The following is a 25,572-nucleotide window of genomic DNA, read 5'->3' on the forward strand; positions in this document are numbered from 1 at the left end:
AATAATATCTTTAAAAATATTTTCCCAAAAAAATGCCCAGAAATATTAATCAGAAGAAAGTGATTGTATTAAGTATGAGAACCATATTCCTTTGGTTTTAAAATGGTTCTTCAAAACCAATACAAATCCATCAATTCAAGGCATTTCCTCTTCTAAACCTAAAATCAGTGAAAATGCAATATACTTAGATTTTTGTCTCTAAAGGTCTCATAGTCAAACCATGCACAATCTAGCAGAGAGGAAATTCCCACAGCAGCTGTGCAAACACAAAGACTCACCTGGACCTTGACTGACATCTGTGGCAGCATTTTCAAAGGGAGGGAAAGGGAGAGGAGAGGGAAGGGGAGAAAAAGGAAGAAGAGTGTTAGCAGCACACACACACACAAGGCCATGTGCCCTTGCATGACTATCAAATTCATGCAAGCCCCTCAAAGGTGCTCAGCTTCTGAACACTTAGTTCTACCTTCACCCAGGAACCACCCATGCAAGCTGAGGGACTAAGCCCCCTTTTCACTGTGCATGTAGCAAGAAAGGTGAGCTCCACATCTGTCCGGAAAGACATCATCCTGGAATCAGATAGGGCTCCAAAGAGCCAAGCAGACTGGAATCCTGCAAGAATATTGGTTAAAATATTCTGGTTGATTTCTGCACACCAATACCAAAGCAAATCCTCCTCCTCCTCTTTAGAGATCAGACATTGGACACGAAGTCAAGCGAGGTTTCCCAGCAGAGAGAAAATTTAATAAGAAACCATTCCCTTGAGGAACAAAGAAAAACAGGCATAAGAATTAAGAGCAAGTCGCAGTGTCATTCACAACCTAGGACTGAAGGACACAAGATCACAAAATATTTACAATTCCCTCCCTCCCCGGGATGCCCAGTGACCATTCTTCATCACAGACAGCAGTGTGTGCACATGAGATTGTGTGTGAGCAGATCATTCACCACGCAAATTGAAATTCTGCCTCCCCCTTTAATTTTTCTCCTTGCTTTTCACCCCATCACTAATGACAGGAATTGCCATTTGAAATCACTTTTGATAACTACAAATAAATACCCAACCCTGGGAAGGTTGACATTTGAATTAAGCCAATGAACTTTCCAAAAATGAAGAACGGTTCACTCCTATCAGCTCCACGGACAACACAATCTCCTCCTCCTACCCTGGGATGTAAAATTGAATCGTGCTGGGGAAGCAAAACCAAGAGCAGCCCAGGGCATTGTCAAAACCCAGACCCAGCCCCACAGGATATACTCTGGCAGAGAAGGAGCCAGGGGCTGCTTCAGGAAACCGCTGACCATCCGCACAGTCTTGGATGACTCACTTGGACCCGCTGAATGTTGGATCTGGAGTACACATTAATTACCTAGTTTAATTCTTTCTTGTTAAGATGAAGGATGAAAGAGGTTGAGAGACTTACTCAAGGTCACACAGCTAGCTCAGGAACAGAGCCTAGAAAAGCTCCTCAATCTCTTGATTCCTACCCAGTTCAATATCCCTTCAACTGAAGCCTGGGTCCCTTGAGGGCATAGGGGACCCGAATTCAGTTTGCAGACTAAAGTGATAGCCCTGAAGCCATGGGGAAGCTGGGTGAGAGTCATGGGTCATGGTTTATCTTCTGTGCCTCTAATGTGCTGCCTGAACAAGATGGAGATTACTCTCCCATAATAAGACACTCGCAATCAGATCTGCAAAACACCAGTGAGTCCTTAGGGCCCTTGCCCTGGGAAAATCCAGGCACTGACCAACTGAGCACGCTCCAGCACCCAGGAGGGGCACACCCACAACCACAGCTGAGCATTCCTCCAGCCCACGCCCTGTATTCCTTAGAAGCTGTATCTTTCCAAAGAGACTTCTAGAGAGTTCTGAATCATTCCTCAGCCACACCCCCTTTCAGGTTTTCTGGTGAGTTAGATTTAGGGATGAAGTGGCAGGAGGAAGAAAAGAGGCGAAATAGAAGAGGTGGGAAGGGAAAACAAGCAGCGTAAATAACGAAGCAGGGCATTCACCATAACTGATGGATTGCCTGGAATAGCGGTCGTTAAAATACCCCTTAATTAAACAGGACATTAAACTATTTACATGTGCTGGAGTTCTGTGGCAGGAGTGTCAACACTATTGTTCATACAAACACGCTCTTTGGGAACTCCGAGACCCGGGGAGACAGAATTCCTTGGAACCCCAAAGGTCTTTCAATACCTGTTACTTGGCCCATCTTCGGATTGTGACTACAGTCTAAAACTTTAGAGACAGACAGGCCTGGGTTCAAATCCCAGGCTGCTCTGTGGCCGTGGACCCATCATTGAATTTCTAAGAGTCATTTTCCTCGGCTATGAAATAGCAATAATAACAGAGCCTCCCTCCTGGGGGTGTTATGAGAATTAAACGAGATTAAATGCTTGTAAAGCACTTAACTTGGTACAAGGCAAACGCTGCAGAAACGTTAGCTGCTTTGATTGTTATCACTTAAAATTACTACAGACAGAAGTACCAAAAAATATTCACCAGATGGCCCACTGGAAACACCAAGAGACCACAGGAATTAAGCCGGGGATTCTGGTTCAACTCTTTTACTTATGAATAAGGACATCTGCTCCAGCCCTCCCCTCCCTCCCCGGCCCTCAGTGTGAAGTGGGGGCACAAGCAGAAGCAAGGGTCAAAAAAAATTGCATTCTTATTTCTTTTGTCTTCTCTCTTCAAGTCTCAATTTGGGATAGTTCTAGTCCTGTGCATGAAAATACAGCATGTGTTCTTGTCAAAGAGGGACAGCAATGCCACCAAGAAAAACCCCCTTTAGCTGGGGCTCAAGATCCAAGCTCAGTTCCTCACTGTGGCACCGACCTGGAGGCAGTTCTGAGCATTATTCCAACCTTAGGCATAGACACAGGGTATCTACCTGGCCCCTGCCCCAAGAAGCAGTGAGTGACCTAAATTTCTGGACTCAGTTCTGACCGACAGAATGAAATGCCAAAGGCAAGAGGTAGATGGGGGAGGGGATGGCTGGAGGGTGGGGACCAGATCCTTGGCAGTATCCATCTGCCGTACTCTCTGTCCAGTATCCTTTTCCTCCTCTTCTTGTAACAACCCCCAGCTGTCTTCTGAGGAGCCCCTTCTCACCTTAATCCATGTGGCTTAGTAAAGGTGACCCCCAACGCCCACCTTAGCTCCAAAGGTAGTCATGTGAATCAGGCCAAGTCTATCTCCTGGACCCAATAATTGGCTCAGAAACAGACATGTGACCCAAGCCCAACCAATGAGAGTCTTCCCAGGGAATTTTAATAGAATTATCACGAAATGGGATGCTCTCCTTTCTCCAGAACTGCCAGATTCCATCTTTTTTATCATATGGAGATAGTCTACCTGAGAATGAGGCCAACATAGAAGAAAACAAGATTTCTTAGTATAATAAGGGAAATAAGGCAGACCTAGAGTCAAATCCCAGCTCTGCCCCTCTGTCCATAGGCAAGAACCTCAGCTTCTCTGAGCCTCAAACTTCTCAGGTATAAATGGAGATACTAATAGTATCTATCTCAGTGAGTTGTATCAATGGAGATAATTTATTCACCATTGAATACATATTGACTAAGCACCTATTAGAGGCCAGACCCTGCGTTAAGCATTGGGGGTGTAAGCAATGAAGGAAAACAGACAACAATCAGGATTTAGTGGAGATATAAACAATAAAAACACAGAAACATAAAGTCAAATAGTGATTAGTGCCATGATGAAAGGAAAAGTAGAGTAAGTGGCAGCAGAAGGTCCTCATTTTAGGTAGTCTAAAAAGGTCTTTCTGAGGAAGTAACATTTGAGCTGATACCTGAAGAAGGTGAGAAACACATATACCTGACAAAGACTGTTCAGGCAGGGGAACAGCAAAGGCAAAAGCTCTAGGCAGGACCTGCTCAGTTAGTTATTTCCACTGTTGTGATAGAAGGACCAAGGACTGGCTCGCATTACCTGGCACCTTCCCTCTCCCATCTTCCCAGCTCTGTCACTCACACACAGTCCTCAGCAGGTAACAGGTGCTCAAGAAGTACTCAGGGGAAAAAAAGATCCTGATGAAAACCAGGTCTGGCCAGTTGTGGCCACCTCCCTTAGAATTGTTACACTCCAAATGGAGAGAAAAACAGGAAAAAAAGGATTTAAAACCTGCCACCACCCCTTCACCCACTCTCTTCAGCATCACAACCAGGGGAAGACATAAATTAGGGCATTCCCACCTCCACTCAGAACCCAACAGACACATACTGCATATTCAACAATAACTTTAGGTACAAGTGCATACACTCAGCATGGATATTTTCAAGTTCAAAAGAAACAATTCCCTGCAGTCTGGGGGGACCTGATTCTTCTAACCACGGTGGAGAAAAGAAAGGAAGCTCCATCTGCCGGTGCACTATAGAAGCAAGCTCAGCTGGGGGCCTCCCACTTCACCCTTCATTTGAACTCTAGATCATCTCGAGAGCTAGGTGTCCAAGAGTCCCCCATGCCTCTGGAAGAGCTTTGGGGAGCAAGGGGAGGGCTACACAGCCAGCCTCCTGGAGGCGAGTCCCAGTCAAACCTTTGGGGACACCACCTGGTGAACTCTGCCTTGAGTCTGACCTATTTTCTGGGAGAGAAAATAGAATATAGATTTAAATGCAGTGGCGCTCTGGAAAACTACAGGCCCAGCAGTGTGAGAAAATAAAACAGCAGGAGGTAGCTGAGGAAGGGCTGGCACCGGTGAGGATGCCACCTCCCCTAGATCAATCTTATCTGGATGTCAACTGCCTTTTCTTCTGCAATGTGCCCCTAATTTTTGTCTATTCAAAAATGATCTATACACATACACGTACACATATTTATACACATATATATTTCCTCTGGCCAGGCCTGGGGCCCAGTGCTGCTCCCCCATACACAGACCCCAGCCTGTCTAACAGCAGCAACCATAGGCAGAAGACCTATGGGACCCCAGGACCTCCAGGGACGACAGCCCCAGACATGGGGGGCAGCAAGGCAAGGAGTCAGAAACACATGCAGCTGCATCCCAGGTCTGCCTTCCATGTTGTGTGACCACAGGGAGGGTTTTTGGTTGATTTTTATAATACTCTTATCCTCTCATATATGCAGGTAATAAAATTACCAGCTAACATTGACTGGGGGCTTTCTATGTGCTAGGCACTGTTCTAAGCTCCTCACAACAACCCTATGGAGTAGGAACTATTACTATACTCATTTTACAGATAAGAAAACTGAGGCACAGGAAGCTTAGGTACCTGGCCCAAAGTCACAGTCTGCAGAGCCAGAGCCTGAGTCCTGGCAGGCCAGCTGTGGATCCCCCCACTCTGTGTCAATTACCACGCTGGCAGCCTCACCCCATCAGAGGGTGAACGTGAGATAAAATGGGACAAAAGCGATACAGACTATAACAAAGCTCACATTTATCGAGCATTCTCTGTGTGCCGGGCACCATGCCAAGTGCTTCATACACATCATCTTATTTAATTCTCTCTGCAACCCTTGCAGGTAGGAATATTATTCACCCCATTTTACAGATAAGGAAACTAAGGCCCAGAGAGGATGCTCTATCATGATTTATTCCTCTAAGACTGTAGCACACCAGATAAGGGTCAAGCTATATTTCTGAATAGAAGAGCAAAGCAGGACGGAAACCATCTGACCCATGGAACTAGAAATTAGGGATAAGAATGTGGAGCATCTCACAGATGTGAGAAAAAGGCACTGCTCATGGCCCAGAGAAGGGGTCAAAGGCAGTATGACCGTGGGCCTGGACAACTGGAGTCCCTGCTCTGGGCTATACGCTTTAGAAGGGCCTGCTCTGTTCCTTCTGCAGCTGCATCCCAGCTTAGGGACTAAGGATTCCACAAGGTCAGATGATGCTCCCACCCAGAACCAGCAACGCCTTCACCCCCTTATAGAATATGCCCTGGTGCCAAGAATTCCTTGACTAAATTGCCCCAAATCCACAGTGACCTCCTCCTTGGGTCTATTCTCTCAAATCAGACCAACACACTGGTGTGTGTACTCTAGTGTCAAGAAGTGGCCACGGGGACACTGTTCGCAGGAGCTGTGGACTTCTACGGTCTGGGGTGTCCACACAAATGTGTGCGAGGACCTTCCCAGTGCTGGAGGTAGAGAGAAAGGAGGCTTGTCCCAGGCCCCCAGATATCAGGGCAGGTCTTTAACTGGCTTTCCACTGAGGATTGCACTGAGCCATAACATTAGAAGGGCGAAAAGGCCAAGATTGAGCTTCTGCAACCGCCCATCCACTCCTGCCCTCAGGGAGAAATAAGCACAAGGTTTTCCCTTCTCCAAGAACAAACACAGAAACATTTTTTTTTTTTTAAGTTAAGAGCTAAAGCAAACTTCCAGCAGCGAGGAGGCTGGGTTTCCTGCCTTCTAGGGCTCTTTCTGGCTCTCGGTGTCTGAGCTCTTCAAACACAGGAAGAGTTGTCACCACAAAAGGCTGGGTGGTGTTAGCTTTATCCCTGACATGAGGGTCCATTTATCTGCCTTGGTAGCAGACTTGAGCCCCAGAGTCCTGGTGCTGTTTGCTTTTGTTCTTTGATGCTAATAACTCCAGACTGCAAGATGAGGCAGCAGTAGCGGCTGCGTCCAGTGCCAGCTAGCCTGGGCAGGCAGTGGCCGGGAGCGGGGAAGGAAGGAAAGCAGGGAGGACCAAGGAGGGCATCCCTGTGGGCCAGATCACTACTGTGCCCGAACACCTACAGGGGCTCTCCTACTTGCAGTGACTCTGGCTTGACGACCCAGGGCTTGACTGACAGTTGGGAGAGGCAGTCTACTTGTTACAGATACAATCAGATCAGTGCCTGCAGACGGCCTTTTTTTTTTCAGTGCTTCAGGGGTTTTGAGTACAAACAGAAAGGTTCGAATCCTGGCTTTGCCACTTGTTATTAAAAATATTTTTGTCCAATTTCTTAGCTTCATGTCTCTCTTCTGCCACACGGGAATAATGGTAGTATAGTCAGTTTTGCTAGAATCGTCTATGCATTCCTACAAGTCACTTCGCTATGCAAAATCACACAGTAAAAACCACAGGGCCTACAGGAAAAAATGGAGGTGGAGCACAATACCCAAAAACATCAGTGACACGGAATAAAAGATAGGAACCAATTTTACACATGTTAAATAGTTAAGAAATAGGTAAGTACTACAATAAATATGGCCCTTTAAAAAGACCTGAAGTTTGCTTGTGGAAGTCGGAAGCTTGTGAATTATTGTGAAGTGATGGAACGAGGGACACCTGGAATTGGACAGAAAGTTGAAATGCCAGGTGTGGAGCGGGACTCATACGCACATGGTGGCTGAGGTGGTTAGTACAGTGTTGAGATAAGTGCATTTTGTGAGTTCCTATGTAGATTGGTTCAGCTGGCTGCAGTTTTCTGCCTTCACCTAGTGTTTCTTGTGTACAAAATCATGCATAATTAAAGGCAGAATTATTATGTTCAAACTGTTCCCTAATACATCAATCATATTAGAACAAATTTGCATTTTTAAAATAAGCATTGTAATGGAACTGACTGTCCCTAATTTATGACTTTTGCGAGAATTGAATGAAATGATCCATATAAAGTGTTTAGCACAATGCCAGGCACATAGTAAACATTTAAGAAACTTATTGAAATTATTAATATCTCTGCTGGTTTGCGGACACATCCCTTGTAAACTTTAAAGCGACAAGTTGAAATTCTATTGACCTGTTTCAGCCTTGCAAACAAAAGACTTCGCCGGCCAAATAATACCTCCCAGCCTTAGGCCATGAGGTTGGCACCTGCAATATAGTCTCCCATACAACAGGACAAGGGCTTTGGAAAAGTCCTCGTAGCAGTTGGGCACTGCCAGGGAACAGGGTTTCTATGCCAGCCTCCCCGGTAAAGAAATGGATACTATCCTCCCCAAATTGCGGCATGACCCACCAGAGAGAGGAATACACACCTGCATCTCAGAGAACACCAGAAAATTGAAAGAGAAAACTGACCTAAATGAGACAATGTCCCATCTTCTGCTAAGATGGAGAGGAATGTATCACAGGAGGGGAAAGAAATTCATCAGTCCCTATGTTGGAAAATGCCCTAGACACAGATATCTTCAATTTCCCTGCTCCTTCAGATAGCACAGGGGTTCTGGGGTCAGGTAGACGTGCATGAAAATCCTGGCTCTTCCACACATGTGAGATGATCCAGCATGTTAACTAACCTCTCTGAGCCCTCACTTCCCCATCTATAAAATAGGGACAACCTACATACCTGGTTGGACTGATGTGAGGTTTATAAAGAGCCAATGTATGCAAAAGGACTGGGCAAGTCATCTGGCACAGAGGAAGTACTAATTGATGTTGGCAAGCCTAACCGTTGTATTATTTGACCGCAGCCATTTCCTTGAGAAAGAGGATCTGCCCTCTTTCCAAGAATTCCTTACTTTCTGGAAAGACTCCAGCTCCTCAGAGTTTATCCCAACTGTAACAATGCTCTGGGAGAAGCAGGTGGGGCTCCCAGGATTCCAGTAGAGGTGAGTTCTGCAAAGTTTGCAATTCAGTACAAAAAAGAGCCTTGGAGAGGAGGCATACTATAGCTCCCCTGCGGGGGGCTCTGTTAACAGAGTGTGGGAAAGAGCCCTGGGTTTGGAATCAGAAGCCCCGGTGGTTTTTTTCCCCCAGTTTTTTTTTTAATTGTGGTAAAATATACATAAAACCAAATGTACCATCGTAGCTATCTTTAAGTATACAGTTCACTGTTACTGTGTTCACAATGCTGTGCAACCATCACCACCATCCATCTCCGGAACTATTCTTATCTTGCAAAACTGAAACTCTATACCCATTAAACACTAATGCCCCTGCCCGCCTCCCACCACCACGGCCCTACCTTCTTTCTGTCTCTGTGAATTTGACTACTCTAGGTACTCCATACACGTGGAATCATACAGTCTTTGTCTTTTTGTGACTGGCTTGTTTTGTTTAGCACAATATCCTCAAGGTTTATCCTTAAGGTTGTAGCATGTGCCAGAATTTCCCTTCCCTTTTAAGGCTGAATAATATTCCACCGTGTGTTTATTACACATTTCACATACAGAAGCCCTGGTTTTGAGGCCTGACTTTCCAGCTTCATACCAGCTGTGGGACCTTAGGCAACGTAGCCTCCCTGAGCTTCATTTTCCATATCCCTAACTGTGGGAACAATGACACTAATGACATGACCAAGTTGCTCTGAGGCTTGAATGAGACCATAAATGTGGAAGTGCTTTGTAAAAAACAAAGCGCTATGTCAACAACAAAGCTCTATGTCATTCATCTGTTCATGCCAGACATATTGATCAAGTAGCCATTCCATACTAGCGATTATGCCAGGTCTTGGTGTTAACAAAGAGGATTAAGTGGCATTCCTGTTCACATGACATAATAAAAGAAATTTTAGAAACATGGCCCAGAAGACAGCTGCAGGGATCATTATCCACCACAATCCCTCTCATTTACTGAAGGCCTCCTATATGCCAGGCACCTGCAGCTGTTTTTGTACATATATGACCCACTTAATCATACTGATGTAGATGCTTCTGTTACCCCACTTAACAGACAAGGAAATTAAGGCTCAGGGAAGTTAATGTCCCCAAGTGCACTCAGCTCATAAATATTTAACAGTAGCCAGGGTTTAAACTCAGATTTCTCTGATTTGAAAGTTCTTTTTCTTCCCACAGCAGCCTTCTTCCATCTCCAATTATTTCTTCCCTCACTGGCCTAACCACCCAAATCTATCACCCTTTGGGACATGGGGCTAAATTTCAGGAAATTGCTGTGGGATCGCCAAGACCAGTGGAAAGCTGATGGAAAGAGGTGGTGGTGATTAAGTACTTCAGAGTGTAATCTACATTGTTGTATCCACAATGTCTGCTGCTGGGTGGAATCTCAGGATCCGTATTTCAGAGAAAGGATTATAAGGTGGGGTAACATATCCAAAACAGAATTCCATAAAAAATACAACATCCTGCAAGATGTGAACAGGTGTTCTTTGCAAAAACAGTAATCAAGTATCCCGAGACTTCAGAAAACCTCATGTATACTAAGCTACACAGTGAAGACTAAAAGGAGACATAGTCTATGGGGAAAATATATTTTTTGAACCGCTGGACACTTTCCCCCCAAAAAACCCAGTAACATCTCATGGGATAAAGTTTGAGAAAGGCTGGCTTTGAGGTCCTCAGAAAAGCTGGGAAGCCTTATAGTTTATGTAAGCCTTTCCCATCACCTTTTTTTGTTCCCATAGTGTCTGAGCCTTTGTGTCTGGGTCAATTCAAAATAACTGACATTTATTGGCCACTTACTACATACCAGACACTGACTTAGGCATTGGAGACTCAAAAAGACTGCCCTGCATGCAGCTGGGAGTCAATCTAATCCACCAAGCAAGTACGTAAACAGGGTGGGGTGGCCGCATGTGGCCTTCTATTATTGCACTCAGTGCTAATGGGGGATTTAGGATTGACAGAGAATGCTTCCAAGTCTTTTACTAAAGAAACCTTAAAGTGACTCAGAGGATAGGCAGCAACAACTAAGTGGAGAAAAGTCTTTTGTAAGGACATTTCTGGCCGGTGGTCAGACTGACACCTCCAAGGGCTGGGCTCCCTGGGAGGCATGTAGAAAGCTTTGAGCTCAAAGGCCAATTTTGCTATTCATTATGGGACCTTGGATAAGTTAATTAAACATCATCTGTAAACTAGGGATCATAACATCAATTTCAGAGTCGTCAGGAATATCAAAAGAGGCAAATGCATATAAAATGCCTAATGACCTGCCTGGCACCATGCTAGCACCCTTTCTTTGATTGGTGACATCCTGAAATACTGTGTTAAGAAAGAGTCTGAGGCAGCATATGGGCTGGGGATAAAAAGATGATCATGATTGATTAGCAGTATCTGCCGTGGGCTTGAGAAGGAAGGGGTCACATACAGGCTTGAGTTAGCATTCAACTGAATGCTTCTCAAAGGGTCTTAGCCCTGCCACAATGAGTTTCTAGTGACCTAGAAAACCCCAGGAGAAAGCCAGTAGCCCTACTAGAAGGGTCTCTCACTTCTAAGACCCTGGGCAGCTTTTCTGCTTTCCCTTATACCCTTCTTTTTCTCTCATTTTCAAAAAATGAGCAAGGTTGGTTTCTTCCCCTTTGTAAAGTAAGGGGGAGTTGTAATAATCTGGACCTAAAGGAATCTTTTTTGAGTCTGAGAACCACACATATAGTCTACTAATCAGTACCAGTTCCACTCTGAAAGGCTCCACAGGATTGTGTAGGCCCTTCCAGAGGCAGCTCAGAAACCCAGGCAAAGACCTGCTGCTTCCAGGAACCATGGAGATCAGGTGAGAGGAGGGGGAGTCCCTGAAAAGAACTTCACATTTCACACATCAATAATATACTTTTTGAGTTATCATTAGAATTATTAATCTCCATTTTTATCTTGTAACTGCTATGGTACTACAGTTAAAAATAGTGCAAAAACAGTAAAAACCCAACAGGGGAGGTGTTTACGTGACTTTCTGAGAGAATAGCGGAAAAGCAGAGAATTTCAGAAGTGAAAGAATCTTGGCATGTCAGGTAGGTCCATCCCTTTCATTTTACAGGCTCATTCCTTTGACAACTGCCTTGCACATGACCCACGTCCCAGGGGCTGCGCTAGGCACTGGGGTGAGGGCAGAGGAACAAGACAGACACAGGTCTCGTGCTCTTGGAGCTTAGAGTCTAGCAGGGGAGACGGGTCACAAATAATCAGACAGGCGATTAGTTATTTATAATTGTGATCAGTGGCATAGAGTTGTACAGAATACTTTGAGACGCAGAAGAGGAAACACAGACCCAAGGGAGGGGAAATCATATGTCCACCCAGCTGGACAAGGTCAGAGCTGAAATCAGAATTCAGGTCATCTGCATCCCAGTTCATTGTTTTTCTCACTGTGCCATGGCTGGGCCACCAATATCCTGACGGGGGTCTGGGAGAAGACACAGCCTTAAGAGGACAGCTGTACGGTGGAAAGAAAAGCAAGTGGCCAAATCGCTGAAGCTTGTGTACAGGAACAGCAGTGTGAACTTAGAGATTTACTTGTAAGCCCAGACACTCACGCATTTTAGCAGTGGGAAACAGTTTTAACCATCTCACAGTGGGGTCCTAAACACTAGAGCCTTCAATAATCCGGACAACAGGCAGGAGTGGGGGTGGCCTCCCTGACAGGAATTAGAAAGGGCGGACAATGGGTGGTGTAGACCCACCACCCTGGCTGAGCTCTGCTCTATCTGCTGTACTTTGCTTTGGAATTAATCAAACAAATCCCTTGATAAATCTAAGGCCGTTATTAGACAACACTAATATCCCCCTTAGAGTAATCCAGACAAATACATTCAAAGAGGGGGGAGTCCCAAGTGGCTGGAAAACAGACTATGTTCCTGTTCTCACACATCCACACGAGAACACGCGCACGGGCACCGGCCCTCACCCCCCACCCTAGATGTCTGCTCCCGACAGCACCCTCAGCTCCTGCCCTGATTGCTTCAGGCAAGGGGAACGAACCAGCGATGGGGGAAGGAGGCCTGGATTCCCTCCCCTCCCCGACTCTGCCACTGACCTAATTTTCCACAAGAGAGGATTTTTCCTTTTTGGTCCTACTTGTTTGTAAATCATGCTACCCCAGTGCACACACAGCTCAAGGCGGGCCTAGCTAGGATGCCAGGAGAAGACAAGAGGCTTGGAACTGCGGCCCCAGCTGCCATTTCATAGGGAGGTTGGGTCGGTGGAAATTCTCCTATTAGTTCAGAAGAGGGTTTGGGAAGTGGATGCTGAGAGGAGGAAGGGGCGCCATCCAGATCATCCCAATTTTACATTCTGACTCTGCCCTTCGCTGAACAAGGCGGGCCTGTACATTCTAAAATGAGCCGACAGAGCTCTGCCACTAAGAAACCTTGAATAGGTTTCTTAATCCTTCCGGTTCACTGGTCTCTATAAACAACACAAGATATGTTGACCTTGACGTTTTTGACTCATTGAGTATATTTGGAACCCACCAAGAAACTATCTTGAAAGGGACTGATTTTAGGTGTAGGAAGAAAATGTGGTATTTCAAACTGCAAAAATTGACCTGGAAAAAAAAAATATTAGACCTGTCAGGGGGGAAAAAACCAACATGAAATAGAACTGACAGCAGCTAAAAATGCACATGGTAAAATTTGTTATTGACTAAAATATTGAAGAAAGAATCAAGCATTCTTGACAAAATTTGATGCGAGAAATTTGGACGTAGTAGAAATAATGGCCACAAAAGAACATTCACCATAGTAGAAGCTATATAGGTACAATTCGATAGGCACACAAAAGATACCTGATCGATGAATCAAATCTTCATTATAGAATACACTGGAGCAGAATTGATCTTGTTAAAAATAATTCAGTAAAATAAAACTGAATTGGAAAAATAAGAAATGATTTAACTATGCTGAAGAGAAAATGGATTGAGGAATTATATGCCGCCTACATTTATTTGCTTCTGAAAAATATTTCCTTGCTAAAAATGTTCTAGACTTCTCTAATTCCAATTACACTAACACAGAGTTCAAAGGTCTCAGGGTCAAAACTGTGCAATCTAAACATCTTGATAAATGCTGAATAAAAATAAATTATATGATCTCAGAGGTCCTGTCCAGTTGCAACTCTCTTTCTGACAAAAGATCAGAACAAAAAGTGAATAAAATTATACAAATACTTTACTCCTAGAAAGAATGTAGTATGGGAACTAGCAATCACCTGCAACAGTGGTCCTCAGATTAATAGAGTTTATTAACCTGTAACTCATTTAAAGCAACATAAAGCAATTTTGTAAACTAACATAGGCTAACTATATTTTTATATTACCAAGAAAGAACAAAAAACAAAAACGGATATTTTATATTACCATATTTTCTTAAAAAGAAAAGGTATATTAATATCCCCAAAATGAAAGGGCATATCTCAGAATTTTTTAAAAAATTGAAAATGTGACTTTACAAAAAAAATTTACTACATTATGTTTCTTTTTCTTGCTTTCATGCAGAATGGTAAGACTTTATTCTAGTCCCTTGTGTGTCTTTGTGCTACTGGGTGAAGGATAGACTGGGGATTCTCTCTCAGCTTTAGTCTCCCCATATGTAAAATGGGAACAAAACGTAAAGCTATTTGCAGTGCCTGAAACAGAAGTGGTCAATAGATGTTAGCCTAAATCCAAGGAGCAGAGCCATTTAGAATAAGGCTGATTCCCAGCCTCAGATTTTACCACTACTCCTCCACACTGAGAATCCTTTAGATGTTCTGGAATATAAATGTCCTTGGCAACAACAGCTGAAGAGCAGAGATTGATCAGGGCAACCTCCTATTCCTCTTCATGTACCAAGAATACACTGTGGCAGGTGGGAGGACCTCAGAGGGCAGGGCTGAGTCCCTGAGCAGCAGGAAGAAAGGGCAGCGATTTGGAAAGGCTCAGGCTGACTTCTGTGCTGTGGGTGGGAGCCACACGGCGCGGCTATTTGAGGAATAAGTTTCTCTAGGCTGGTGGCAAATGACACTCACTATGGCTTTCTTGTCCCAGCAGCTCTTCATTTTCATTTTCTCCACAAGAGAGCTTCCTTTAGCTGGAGATTCTACCCCAAATCCTCACTTCCAGGATTCTGGACTCTGGAGGGGGAGGTCCACATGTATGTCCACTGTCAGACAAGATCAGCCACCCTCATCTTATCACACTGAGAGCTTCTCTCTTTCCCCATCCCCAAACAGTCCTCCACCCATCCATCTATCCATCCATCCATCATTACCCATCAACTATACTCCAAGCAACCACATAAAAGTGAAAGACATAGTTCCTGCCAAGGATATTAGACTAATCAACTTTGTCCTTCAGCCAAGCAAGCGACAATGAACACTACGGCCCCACTCCATCACTTGGTCCCTGTTCTTTCTCATCTTTGGACTTTGCCTCCCCAGAGAGACCTCCCTGACCACCTTTGTTTTCGTTAGATCTCCCTTCACCCTGTTCTTTGTTTCTACTGTACTCATCACAAGTAATTATACACTTACTGGTTTCTGTTTTCCATAGCAAAATCTCCACTCATTTGTAAGCCCATTGCAGACCATAGCTGCTTTGATCACCCCTAATTGCTCTTGGCAATCAATGTTCTTTTGAACCAATCAATTCTCCTTAGCCACGTATCTTTTTTCAGAGTGGTGTAAGGGAAAGAATGCTAGGCTGGGAGTTAGGATATTTGGGTTCTAGTCCCAGTCACCCAGCCACTTGTTAGCCGAGTGGCCCCTTGTAAGTCACCTTACTTCTCTAGGTCACAGTATCATAAAAGGAGGTTGAACTGTGATGCTCAAGAAGGGGGAGGGGTAACAAAATGCATAAATTAGGGAGATATGTACATTGAAACAATGTTCATTTGGCAATTTAATAGAAGTCAAAGATTTTCACCTAAGCTTGACAAAAAGTCTCTTGGATAATGGTGGACAATAGACCAACAAAAACAACAACAAAAATTACTTGGGAGGGTCATAGGTTTTAAAAAGATGGTGAAAACACGGGATTCCAGCCCAAGCAGTCTACGCTTCCAGATCCATTTCAATTATGGCCCATGGGATGAAATAAGGCACTAGGGTAAAAAGTGGGGGTCCAGGGCAGCTTGTATGTTTCTCTCTGCAGAATGCATCTGAATCAGGGTCAGAGCTGAGCAAAATCAGTTATGTATGGGAGAGGGAGAAGGTCAGAAGAAGACAGGCAGTGTCCCTGCATGCTAGAGACTCCCCAGTTGGGCCAGCGGAGAACAGGGTTGGGTCCCTGATGGCCACAGAAGCCTCTGTCGAATGCCAGATTGAACAGGGGGTAGCAGAGAGAGGCAAGAGCTCAAACTGCACCTCGACCTCCCAGACTCTTGACTTAGGCAGTTAGATTGCTTTTTCTCTTTAAACCCCATTTTCTCAACTATAAAACCAGGAAAACAACAACCTCCCTGGTAAGGGTGGTTGCGAGATTGAAAGGAAGTCACATGTGAACGTACTTAGGCCAGTCTTCGGCACATAATAAACGCTTCATGAAAATTAGTTAACCATCATTATTAAATTTATTCCATCAAAATAAACAGGTAATAAGTCATAAGATTTCCATGAAATTAAAATGCATCATTGAGGCCTACTCAGGAGCACGATCAGAGCTGGGCACTAAACTCAGCCTAAGTACTAAGTCTCTACCAGCTTCAGCCGGCAGGAGAGCCAGCCTGGAACTGTGAGTCCAGAAAAAGCCCCGGACCTCCTGTGACTCCTTGGAATGTCTTAGTCACACCTATGACCTTCAGAGCCTTTGCTCTGCCAGGTGTGAAGAGGGACCCTAACCCCATAGAGACCATTGTTAAGCTACACACCTCCTTTCAGAGCATCAGTCACTTTATAATTACTTGGTTAATTAAGCATCATGATGTGCCTTGTCCTGTTCATCACTCTTACCCAGTGCTTCTCCTGGCGCACAGTGGGCCCGCAGTACGTGTTCATCGTTGTTGGAGGGGGTGGAAAGAGCTGTCTTTCCGATAATACCACAGGTTTCAGTAGGAAATTCACATGAGCATGCATGTCCACGAGGCTCCATTTCTCGGTTCTTGTTGCACGCCAGCTGGGCCCCTAACACCTCAATTTCTTCTGCTTAGAAAAACGAAGGCGTTCCCCCTCCTCCCTAGGCTCCCCATTCTGACTTACGCTAGATAAGCAACTTCAGATTGCTGAACAGCAACACACAACACAGCTGGGCGAAAATTCCTGTGTCCTGAAATTCCTGGAAAACTGATGCCGAGCAAGCATTCGGAGCACAGACTCAGCCCCTGCTCCCAGCCCCGGAGAGTCAGAGGCAGGAGGGGGGCAGCGAGCAGGCAACCAGAGTGGAGCCTCAATTTTCTCAAAGTATTTTGCTTTCTCTCCAAGTACCCCACCCCTGGGCAGAGACACAGAAACCACAAGTGAATTAATTACCAGCACTTATATATTGCTAGCTGAGCAGGGCTTCCAGCATCTCTGGCATGGGGCATCTTGCTCTTCCAGCCCGCAGGGACCACAGTTAGAGGAATGTCTCTCCCCAGCCCCAGGAGACAGTGCGGGGCTTTAAGCTGAGCTTCAGTGCTGGTACCCCAGAGAGTTCAGTGCTTGACCCCAAGAAAAACTTAGCTAAAGCATTTTGTGTTTGACTCACATGGTCTCAGAGAAGTGCAAAGATCAAATCAAAACACGAATTTGCTGATCTTGGGCCAGTCTCTTCATTTCTCTGGGTTTGTTTCTTTCAGATCGTTGAGTCCTTGCTTCTCATGGGATCACAATGTTTTAAGAGCCAGAAACTCCACCACATGCAAAACATCCAAAACCCTCAGGTTCATCATTTGTATATGAGACTTAAGTTTCTATTGGTAGAAATGTTCTGAAACAAACAAACCTCACTAAATTGAAAGTAGAAGAAAAGCCAATGTAAATAATTTTTGAAACTAAATGATGCAATTCTTTACGCTATTTTATTACATTCAAATGCATGCCCCAACTTCAGCCAGGTTAAGAAGTGATATTTTTTAATTTATTCACCAGTGAAGAACTTTACTCCTAGTTTCCTTCTACATTTCTGATCATCTGTTGTAGTCTATCTAAAGAATTTCTTTTCCTCCACGACTTTAGATATTAAGGTTTCCAAAGGTTCTGAGTTTAGGCTTCTTTTCCTCTCAGCCTTCCCTGGACAACCTCATCCATGTCCCGACCCCCTGTAACAACAGCCCTGACATTGTGCCCAGCCCCATCCTACGCCTTAGTGCCAACTATTGTACCACCCTGCTGCAAGGGTCCTCTAGACTCTGAAAAGGCAGGATATGGCCAAACCAAATTTATTATTACCCCTCTCTCACCCAAACTTGCTCCTCCCACTGGCTTTCCAGAAGCGCATGTTATCAAAGCTCCACCTTTCTCTTGTCAATAGTGATAATGGTAATATTCCCTGAGTACTTACTGTGCGCCAAGCATTGCTCTAAGCACTTTATGTGCACTGTCTCCTTCAAGCATCGTAATAATCCTACATGGTGCACACTATCACCATCCCTTTTCACAGATGGTGAAATTGCAACACAGAAGTGAAGCCCTTTGCCCGTGTTTGCATACGAGCATGTGGCAGAGCCAGGCAGTCTAAGTGCAAAACGAAACATCAGTGCCTATCCAATTACTAAGTTTCTCTCCTTGACATCTCTATAATTGGCCCTCCTTCATCCCTACTCCCCCATTGCAGACTCTTCTCTCACCAAAACCACACAAGAGCCTCCCTGCTTAAGCCTTCTGATGGCAACCATCCTACAAAGTGCCCCTAGAGTCACCTTCCTAAAATTCAAATCTGACTCTGTCTCTACTCAACTGAAAAAATGTTGGTGGCTCCCAGTTGTGGAAAAAAGCAATGTCCAAAATTCTTACAAAGCCTTTAAGACCCTCCCTGTCTAACTTCTCCTCTCATGACTCTCCCATTGGCCTCAATCCTTCAGTCCAGCCCATTAACTACTGCAAACTACTAGGAAGAGCATCCTGCTGTCTCCTAGAGATGCCAGGGTACCCTTTCCTCCCAGTCTCCCAATTAAAGCTTCCAAGTCCTGCCCAAGAATTTCCTCTGTGAGGTTTCCTCTGACCCTCACTCCAAGCGCATGCATGTACGTACATACACACACACACACACACACACACACACACACACACACACAAGATGGGTAAAACACTCCCTTTTAAGCTACTCTACAAACGTTCCACCTTCCACCTGGTGTTATAGCAACCCTGATGAGTGTTGACTTCTTTGCCCGATAGGCTTCCCAACTAGACCATAAGCTCCTCAAGGGTAAAGATCACGCTGGTACATTACAGATGTTTGCTCAGTGAATGTCAGACAGCTGAGCTCATCCCAATAAACAGATGGCCTATTCTAACAAATAGATGATAGTATGTCAAGGACTGTTTCACAAAAGCTTGAAGATGCTTCAAAGACTATACTCTTACACAACCCAAAGTTGCCCCAGTGAATTTCCATGCTGTGATTTTTATGCTGAACACAGCTCTGGGATAGCGTTAGTAATCCTGAGCAGAGTGAGGCCATCGAAGGAGGAGGTGTGTCTAGAGCACCTTCCCACGGAGCCATCCAGAGCCACCTGGCAGGCCAGCCAAGACCACCACACAGGGCTGAAGATAGAGTAGTAGAGCCCAGCACACATCCACTGGCAGCTAGACTGCTCTGGGCATCCCTCCACCTGTAAGCTGCAAGCCCTGGGGGTGAGGGACTGTTACAGGAAGCCAGGAGTGACGATAACCAGTTAGAGAGACATAAAGGTGGATTTGAGTGTTGATCAGTCACCTCCAACCCTTTCTGAAAAATTCCCCATTAGAAAAAAGAATTTTACTATAGTCTCCCAATCGATGTATATTTATTTATAAGTAACTTACATATAAGTTAATAATGTGTTATATTATTTCCTTCCTATATCCCCAAAGAATGGTCTTGCCTGCACCCCATTCTGAAGGCCACCGATCTAGAGAATAACCTTCCCCATGCCCCTAAAGGACAGAGGGTGTCCATGATCAAACAGGAGGGTGAGCCTGGCTACCAAGACACCCCCTTCCCTGAACCATGGAGTCCCTGGTTTGCAGGGATGCTCATGCTGGCACACACTCCTCACAGCGTCACAACCACACCTGCGGCGCCCCTTCTGGGGACAGAGCTTGGCAAAGCCATGCATTCTCTGGTCCAGCAGTTCTAACCATTAGAGAAGTTTTCCTCTGTAGCTGATTCCTTCAACTCTCCCACCTGGTATCCACTCTCTCCACTACATGGCAGTGCTTCCGATATCTGAGGACAATTATCCTTTCCCCAGTGAGCTTGTCTTCTCCAGGGAATCCACAAGAGCTAATGGGGCCTCTCCATCATCAGTGACAACAACGCGCCTGCCTCAAACAGCCATTCCACCAGCACCAACATGGTCCCAGGCTGGCTGCTGCCTGTAATTGTTACAGGAAATCATTGGTTTGTAAACAGACAAACAGTCTTTCTAGTTCGTCCTCAACTAGATCAAACCAAGTGGAATGTGTGTGTGCTTGATGCAGATTCAACAAAAACCACCCCACAGAAAACACACCACTCCCCTCCTTAAAAGAGAGAAGACTTTTCCAATGGTGGCCAGTGTGGTCCGAGTTCTACCTGACTTCATTGATCAATTTATTCAACAAGACATTATTGCATTCACATTCCTGGGAACCTGCATCCATCCACCACACGTTAGTGAGCACATGAACACACATATGTGAACACAGACACATATGAACACATATAAAACAAAATACACAGTGTGCTTTATGAAGGCAACACACATTTATTGAACACCTGCTTTTTGTCAGAAACATGACATTTAGCACACAAGCCTGTATGTGCATTCATTAACAGTGGGAAACAGAGCACCCCCACCCCCAGCCTTGGTTTCATGTCTTAGAATTCCCAAAGAGAGGAGCTCCTCATGTACACGCCTACAGCAGGAATCAGGAAACCCACCTGAGCAATCACAACTTGCATTAAGAATTGGAAAGCCAAAGGGAGCCAAGAGGTACATCAAAATGTAACCACTGGTTATATATTCTACACAAGGAAAAAATAGCCCCAATCTGCATTAACAAGACTGAAAACGCAATATCAGGTGAGCAAACAGCAAAGTTTCCGCAGCAACTAAAACCTGACCATCCTCTGTACATGTGCCAATGACCACACCCATGTCCCAGCACATGCATGTGGTCTACGAAGCCTGGCTAGACAATGAGAACACAGATGAGAAACTGGTGTGACTCTGGTTACATTTCAATGCATGGACTCTGAATGATATCTGTGGGCTTTGCTCTTATTTTTTTTTTTTTTTCTTTTTTGAGACAGAGTCTCGCTCTGTTGCCTGGGCTAGAGTGCTGTGGCATCAGCCTAGCTCACAGCAACCTCAAACTCCTGGGCTCAAGCAATCCTTCTGCCTCAGCCTCCCAGTAGCTGGGACTACAGGCATGCGCCACTATGCCTGGCTAATTTTTCTATATATATTTTCAGTTATACAGCTAATTTCTTTCTATTTTTTCAGTAGAGACAGGGTCTCGCTCTTGTTCAGGCTGGTCTCGAACTCCTGAGCTCAAACAGTCCACCCGCCTCGGCCTCCCAGAGTGCTAGGATTACAGGTATGATGGGCTTTGCTCTTAAACGTGAACTATTTTAAACCAGAAAATTATGAGATGAGTTCCCTTTTCTTTGTGGCCATATCATAAAATGACTGTCAATGGAGAGGTGGCTGAGAGCCAAGGCTAGCCTCATCCCCTTTAGGGTGCAGGAGGGAATTTGCTTGGCAGGTTTCCAGTCTGTGCCAATGTGGGAGCAACCTCTTCTAGCCCTGCCTGAGCCCTCTCCCTGGGAGATTTCTGCCCAACAGTGCCAAAAACATGAGATGCCCAGGGCAACCTGGCAGAGGAGGAAGCATTTTCAGATAAGGGCATATGCTTCCAAGGCCAGTCTCCAGGAGAAGCTACTCAATACTGCTTCATCTCATGACCTTTTTTATTAAACCATTCTGCTAGGCTTTTTAGCAAAATCTTCGTTTCTGTTGGCATCTCTGACCATGGCTACCAGGATAGAATTGTCAAGTGAATCCAATCCAATTCCCTTTTCCTCTACTGAATTGCATTCTAGAACTTCCCATCTTACTGCAGAGCAATTTGAGATTTCCAGGGCACTCCTAGGAAATTCAGAGATGCTAAAAATTAGCTGGGTAGGGAGGAAGATGGGACATCTTTGGGGGATGAAATGAGGCCCAGACAATAGAGCCGGAGATGGGGCTAACCATGAATCTCTCACAATGCAAGCTCCCCAGGAACAAAATGACTGGAGCATGAATCACCTGCTTCCATCAGATCTCTTCCCACACCAATCCCTCCCACATTGTTTAAGATTAATCACAAGCAGTTAATTCTAAATAACTCAGTGGTGTGTGTACTGCTAGTGCCATATTAGAGAACCCCTTATGAATTTTACCTTGACACAAGGGTTAATTCCCACAAAGCATCATTCAGAAGTATGAGGACCCACCCACCTGTCCCCCACCTGCACACAGCCCATTGCAAAGGTCAGATGGCTTTAAATAGAATGAGGACAATGAGAAAGTAGCTGGGGATGATGTAGGGAAGACGTCCCTGGTTCTCAGCATTGATCAGAGGTACATTAGGCTGCCTTCAAAAGCATGGAGCTCCCATCACTGAAGTTGACTAGTGTTTTTTTTTGTTTGTTTGGTTTTTTTGGGGGGGTGAACAGGGTGGGAAGTTCATCTTAAACAGTGCCGAAGAGGATGAGAAATGAGTATTTGGACCCAGTGACTTCCAAAGTCCCCTTTAAACTTATTTTCCCACGACTCTCTACATGTACCTTGATTTCTAGCATATCACACAGGGCAAGGCCATGGCTAGAAGGCAATATCAATGTCTTAGCATCATCTATGAGCATCACAGGACCTGCTCTTCATCCCTCAGATTCCACCTACAACCCCTCAAATTTCAATGTGTCTCCTTAAAACTAAGCAGGAGCTCACAGCACATCATGCAATTGTACATCACCTCTGCCTTAACTCTCGCCTTGTTTTTCCTGACCTAGATCAAGCAAATATGCCGTGGGAGGATTAGTCTTTCAGGGATCCCAGGGGTCACAGGCTCAGCACCCTCTAAGCCTCCTCTTCCCATGCCCTTAACCCTTCAAGGCTAACCATGCAAGAGACAGGGCCCCTTCTGGAGAGGAAAGAAGCCCCAGAGAACAAGGAGGAGGAAAGAAACTGTATCTGGTGACCTCCCAGCCTAGCTCTTTCCCCACTATTTGGATCACAAATTATTTCAGCTTTGCTTTCCAGCTTATCCCTCCTCACAAGCGGGGTACTCACTTTTATTTAAGAGCAACTTATTAAGTAAATAAGCTATATACACTCTCAATTGCATTTTTTTCTATTCTCCAGGGACTGCAGGCAACACATTTCCAATCATACCTGGAGGAGAGGTTACAGATTGCCTCAAATGGACTGCCTGCTGGAGTGGATACTCAAGTTACCAACAACCATAGCACTGTTGAGACTGTCTTCTAAGGACTTCACACTGGCAAACAGAACAACTTCAGGAGAACCAAACTGGCAGATCAAAGGCAAAAATGTCAGGAGAGGATAGGATGAGTAGCATCTCATCAAGAAACTTGAGGGAAAAGCTCCCCAGCGTAATTTTCTTAGCTACAAAGACACTGTACTTAAATAAGAATCTCAGTAAAGCCAAAAGGATCCTAAATGCATTTCACAGCTAGAAAACTTGAACCAGGAGCTTCACGTTGCCTGCAGTTCACGTCCCTGCCTGTCTTCCATTTCCAGCTTCCTTAGGCCCTTGCATACCTTTGTATAGTGCAGTGGTTTTCCCCAAAAGAGCTAAAAGCATTCACAATTTCCAGGACTAGATACAAAGTTAGTTTTGTCACGGAGTGGAACTGGATGGTTTCACCGGACAAATATGAGGTCAATTTGCTTTTAAAAGCTACTGGTACTGGTTCCAGGGTTGGGAGAAAAAAAAAAAAAACTTGGGAAAATACGTTATTTAGGAACACTGTGGACAGCAGTTGAGGTTTGAGAGCAGATATAGACAATGACACATTTAAAGGGGGCCCCGCATTGCTTTTAAATAGGTCACCCAAAGACATCAATTTTCGGAGAACAACAGCAATAATGACAACCCACTGGCAATGTCAGTTCCCAAATAGATCACGGGAGACAGGCTGCAGAGCCAACGCTTTGTCCTTCTCCTCTGTCAGCCTCAGTCTGACACCTGCAACACAGCCTCCGAAGGAGCCACAGCAAACCAAACATCCCAACTTCGGCTGGGGAATTCTCAGGAGGATGACTGGAGTTATCCCTCTGTTTAAATGCCAGCTTGTTCCTCTAAATCTACAGCAAATATTTCCAAACATTTCCTCCCTTTACTCACAGGATACCCTAGATGTCTCCTTCTCCCACCACACTTTCCCAAATGATATTCCTGTATGCCTTCCCCCCTCTGACACTCCCTGGCCATGACTCTTCCTCCCCTGTGAGGTATGACGTGGAAACCGTGTCTGTGATGAAGGGTCGTTGGTTGGAGGAAAATCACACATACACCCGGAGCAACATTGCTGTCACCGGACAGCAACAAGTCTCTTCACAGAGGTAGATCCACAGAGGTGGTGCCTGAAGCTTATGATATTTGGTGGGGGGGGGGGGGGAGGGGAGTTCCTTAAGAAAAAACAAACCAAATTGTAAATGCAAAATTAGGTATGGGGCTTTGGAAGAGGACTATGCAACTGAGGATACATGAAAGGTTTAGTTGCACAGTAACTCCACCTCTGTAATCATCTCCCCTCCCACACACACACAAAGGAAAAGAAGAAAGACAGAGAAAGGGAGTTTGGTTTTGTTGTATGTGTAGAGAAGCAGAAGGCAGCAGGAGACATAGAAGAAGTCTGACAGGAGAGTCCAGGAACTCCGTCTTTTACCACCAACCAGGAGTGAGGTGCTAGGCGCTTCCTGGAACCTGGGAAACCAAAGGTAAGTCTGAAGAGGCCGTCCTGCCCAGCGATGCTCTGCTCCGGTGTGGGCTTAGCTGTGCTCCAACTGGGTCCGATCCCAGTCACTTCACTGAAAACCAGGGTCTTGAGGCTGGGAATCGCATACTGTACTCATGTTCATTCATTTCACTCTCTTTCCTAGTCTTTCTCTCTCTCTGGCTGGGAGGAACAAGGCTCCCGGGACAGGCCAAGCTGATAACCTCCTGCGCCAGGAGCTTGACATTTTGCTTATCATCCCATCCAGGGAGGCAGTGCTCCTCTTTGGGATGGAGACAAGGCCATTTGTGCTCAGCAAGGGAGCCCGTGAGCAGAGGTAAAATGCTGTGCTTGGAGTCTGGGCTCTCAGGTCCCAGAGATACCTGCAAAGCAGGCAGCATACAACATTGCCCTCATACCCCCTCCCCACGACAAGTTCAAGGTCTGGGTCTCCTTACCTATTCAGTGGGGTGGTAAGGCTGCCCCACCTGCCTAACTGGGATGCCAGGAGGGCCAGAACAACACATGTTTGCAGGCAGAGAGCTCTGAATACTATCCAACCTTCACAACCATTGTCAGCAATCACACTTTTGGGAAGGAGAAAGTGGCAATGAAATTGGATTCCATACACTTCTGAAATTCTCTTCTTTTATTTCTGCCACCTTTCAAACTGGGATAAAGAAAAATGGGGGAGGTAGGGGTAGCCGAAAGGGAAGCATCAAGTCTTCCGTGAAACCAAACTGATGTGCAGTGTGTTCTTACACGGGCCAATAGCCCAGAGTCAGAACTTGCTCTCTCCTGGAGACTGTGCAGATAACGTTACATGCTTTATCTCATTTAATGTTCTCAACAACTCCATACTGTATGACTTCTTATTATCCCTACTTTACCGAGAGGC

At 45.2% G+C, this 25,572-nt stretch overlaps 1 protein-coding gene across 4 annotated transcripts in view; it reads right to left on the reverse strand.

The window, feature by feature from the left end:
- The window catches only part of NRXN3 (neurexin 3), a 1,488,306-nt gene that overhangs the window by 1,455,861 nt on the left and 6,873 nt on the right, over positions 1–25,572 (reverse strand). For all 4 annotated transcript variants that reach the window (XM_045562522.1, XM_045562514.1, XM_045562538.1 and 1 more), the window contains exon 2: positions 279–296. In XM_045562522.1, coding sequence (XP_045418478.1) covers positions 279–296 — 18 coding nt within the window. The remainder of the gene's footprint in view (positions 1–278; positions 297–25,572) is intronic.

Source organism: Lemur catta, chromosome 1 (genome assembly GCF_020740605.2).
Source record: "Lemur catta isolate mLemCat1 chromosome 1, mLemCat1.pri, whole genome shotgun sequence".
In the NCBI taxonomy this organism is placed as follows: domain Eukaryota; kingdom Metazoa; phylum Chordata; class Mammalia; order Primates; family Lemuridae; genus Lemur; species Lemur catta.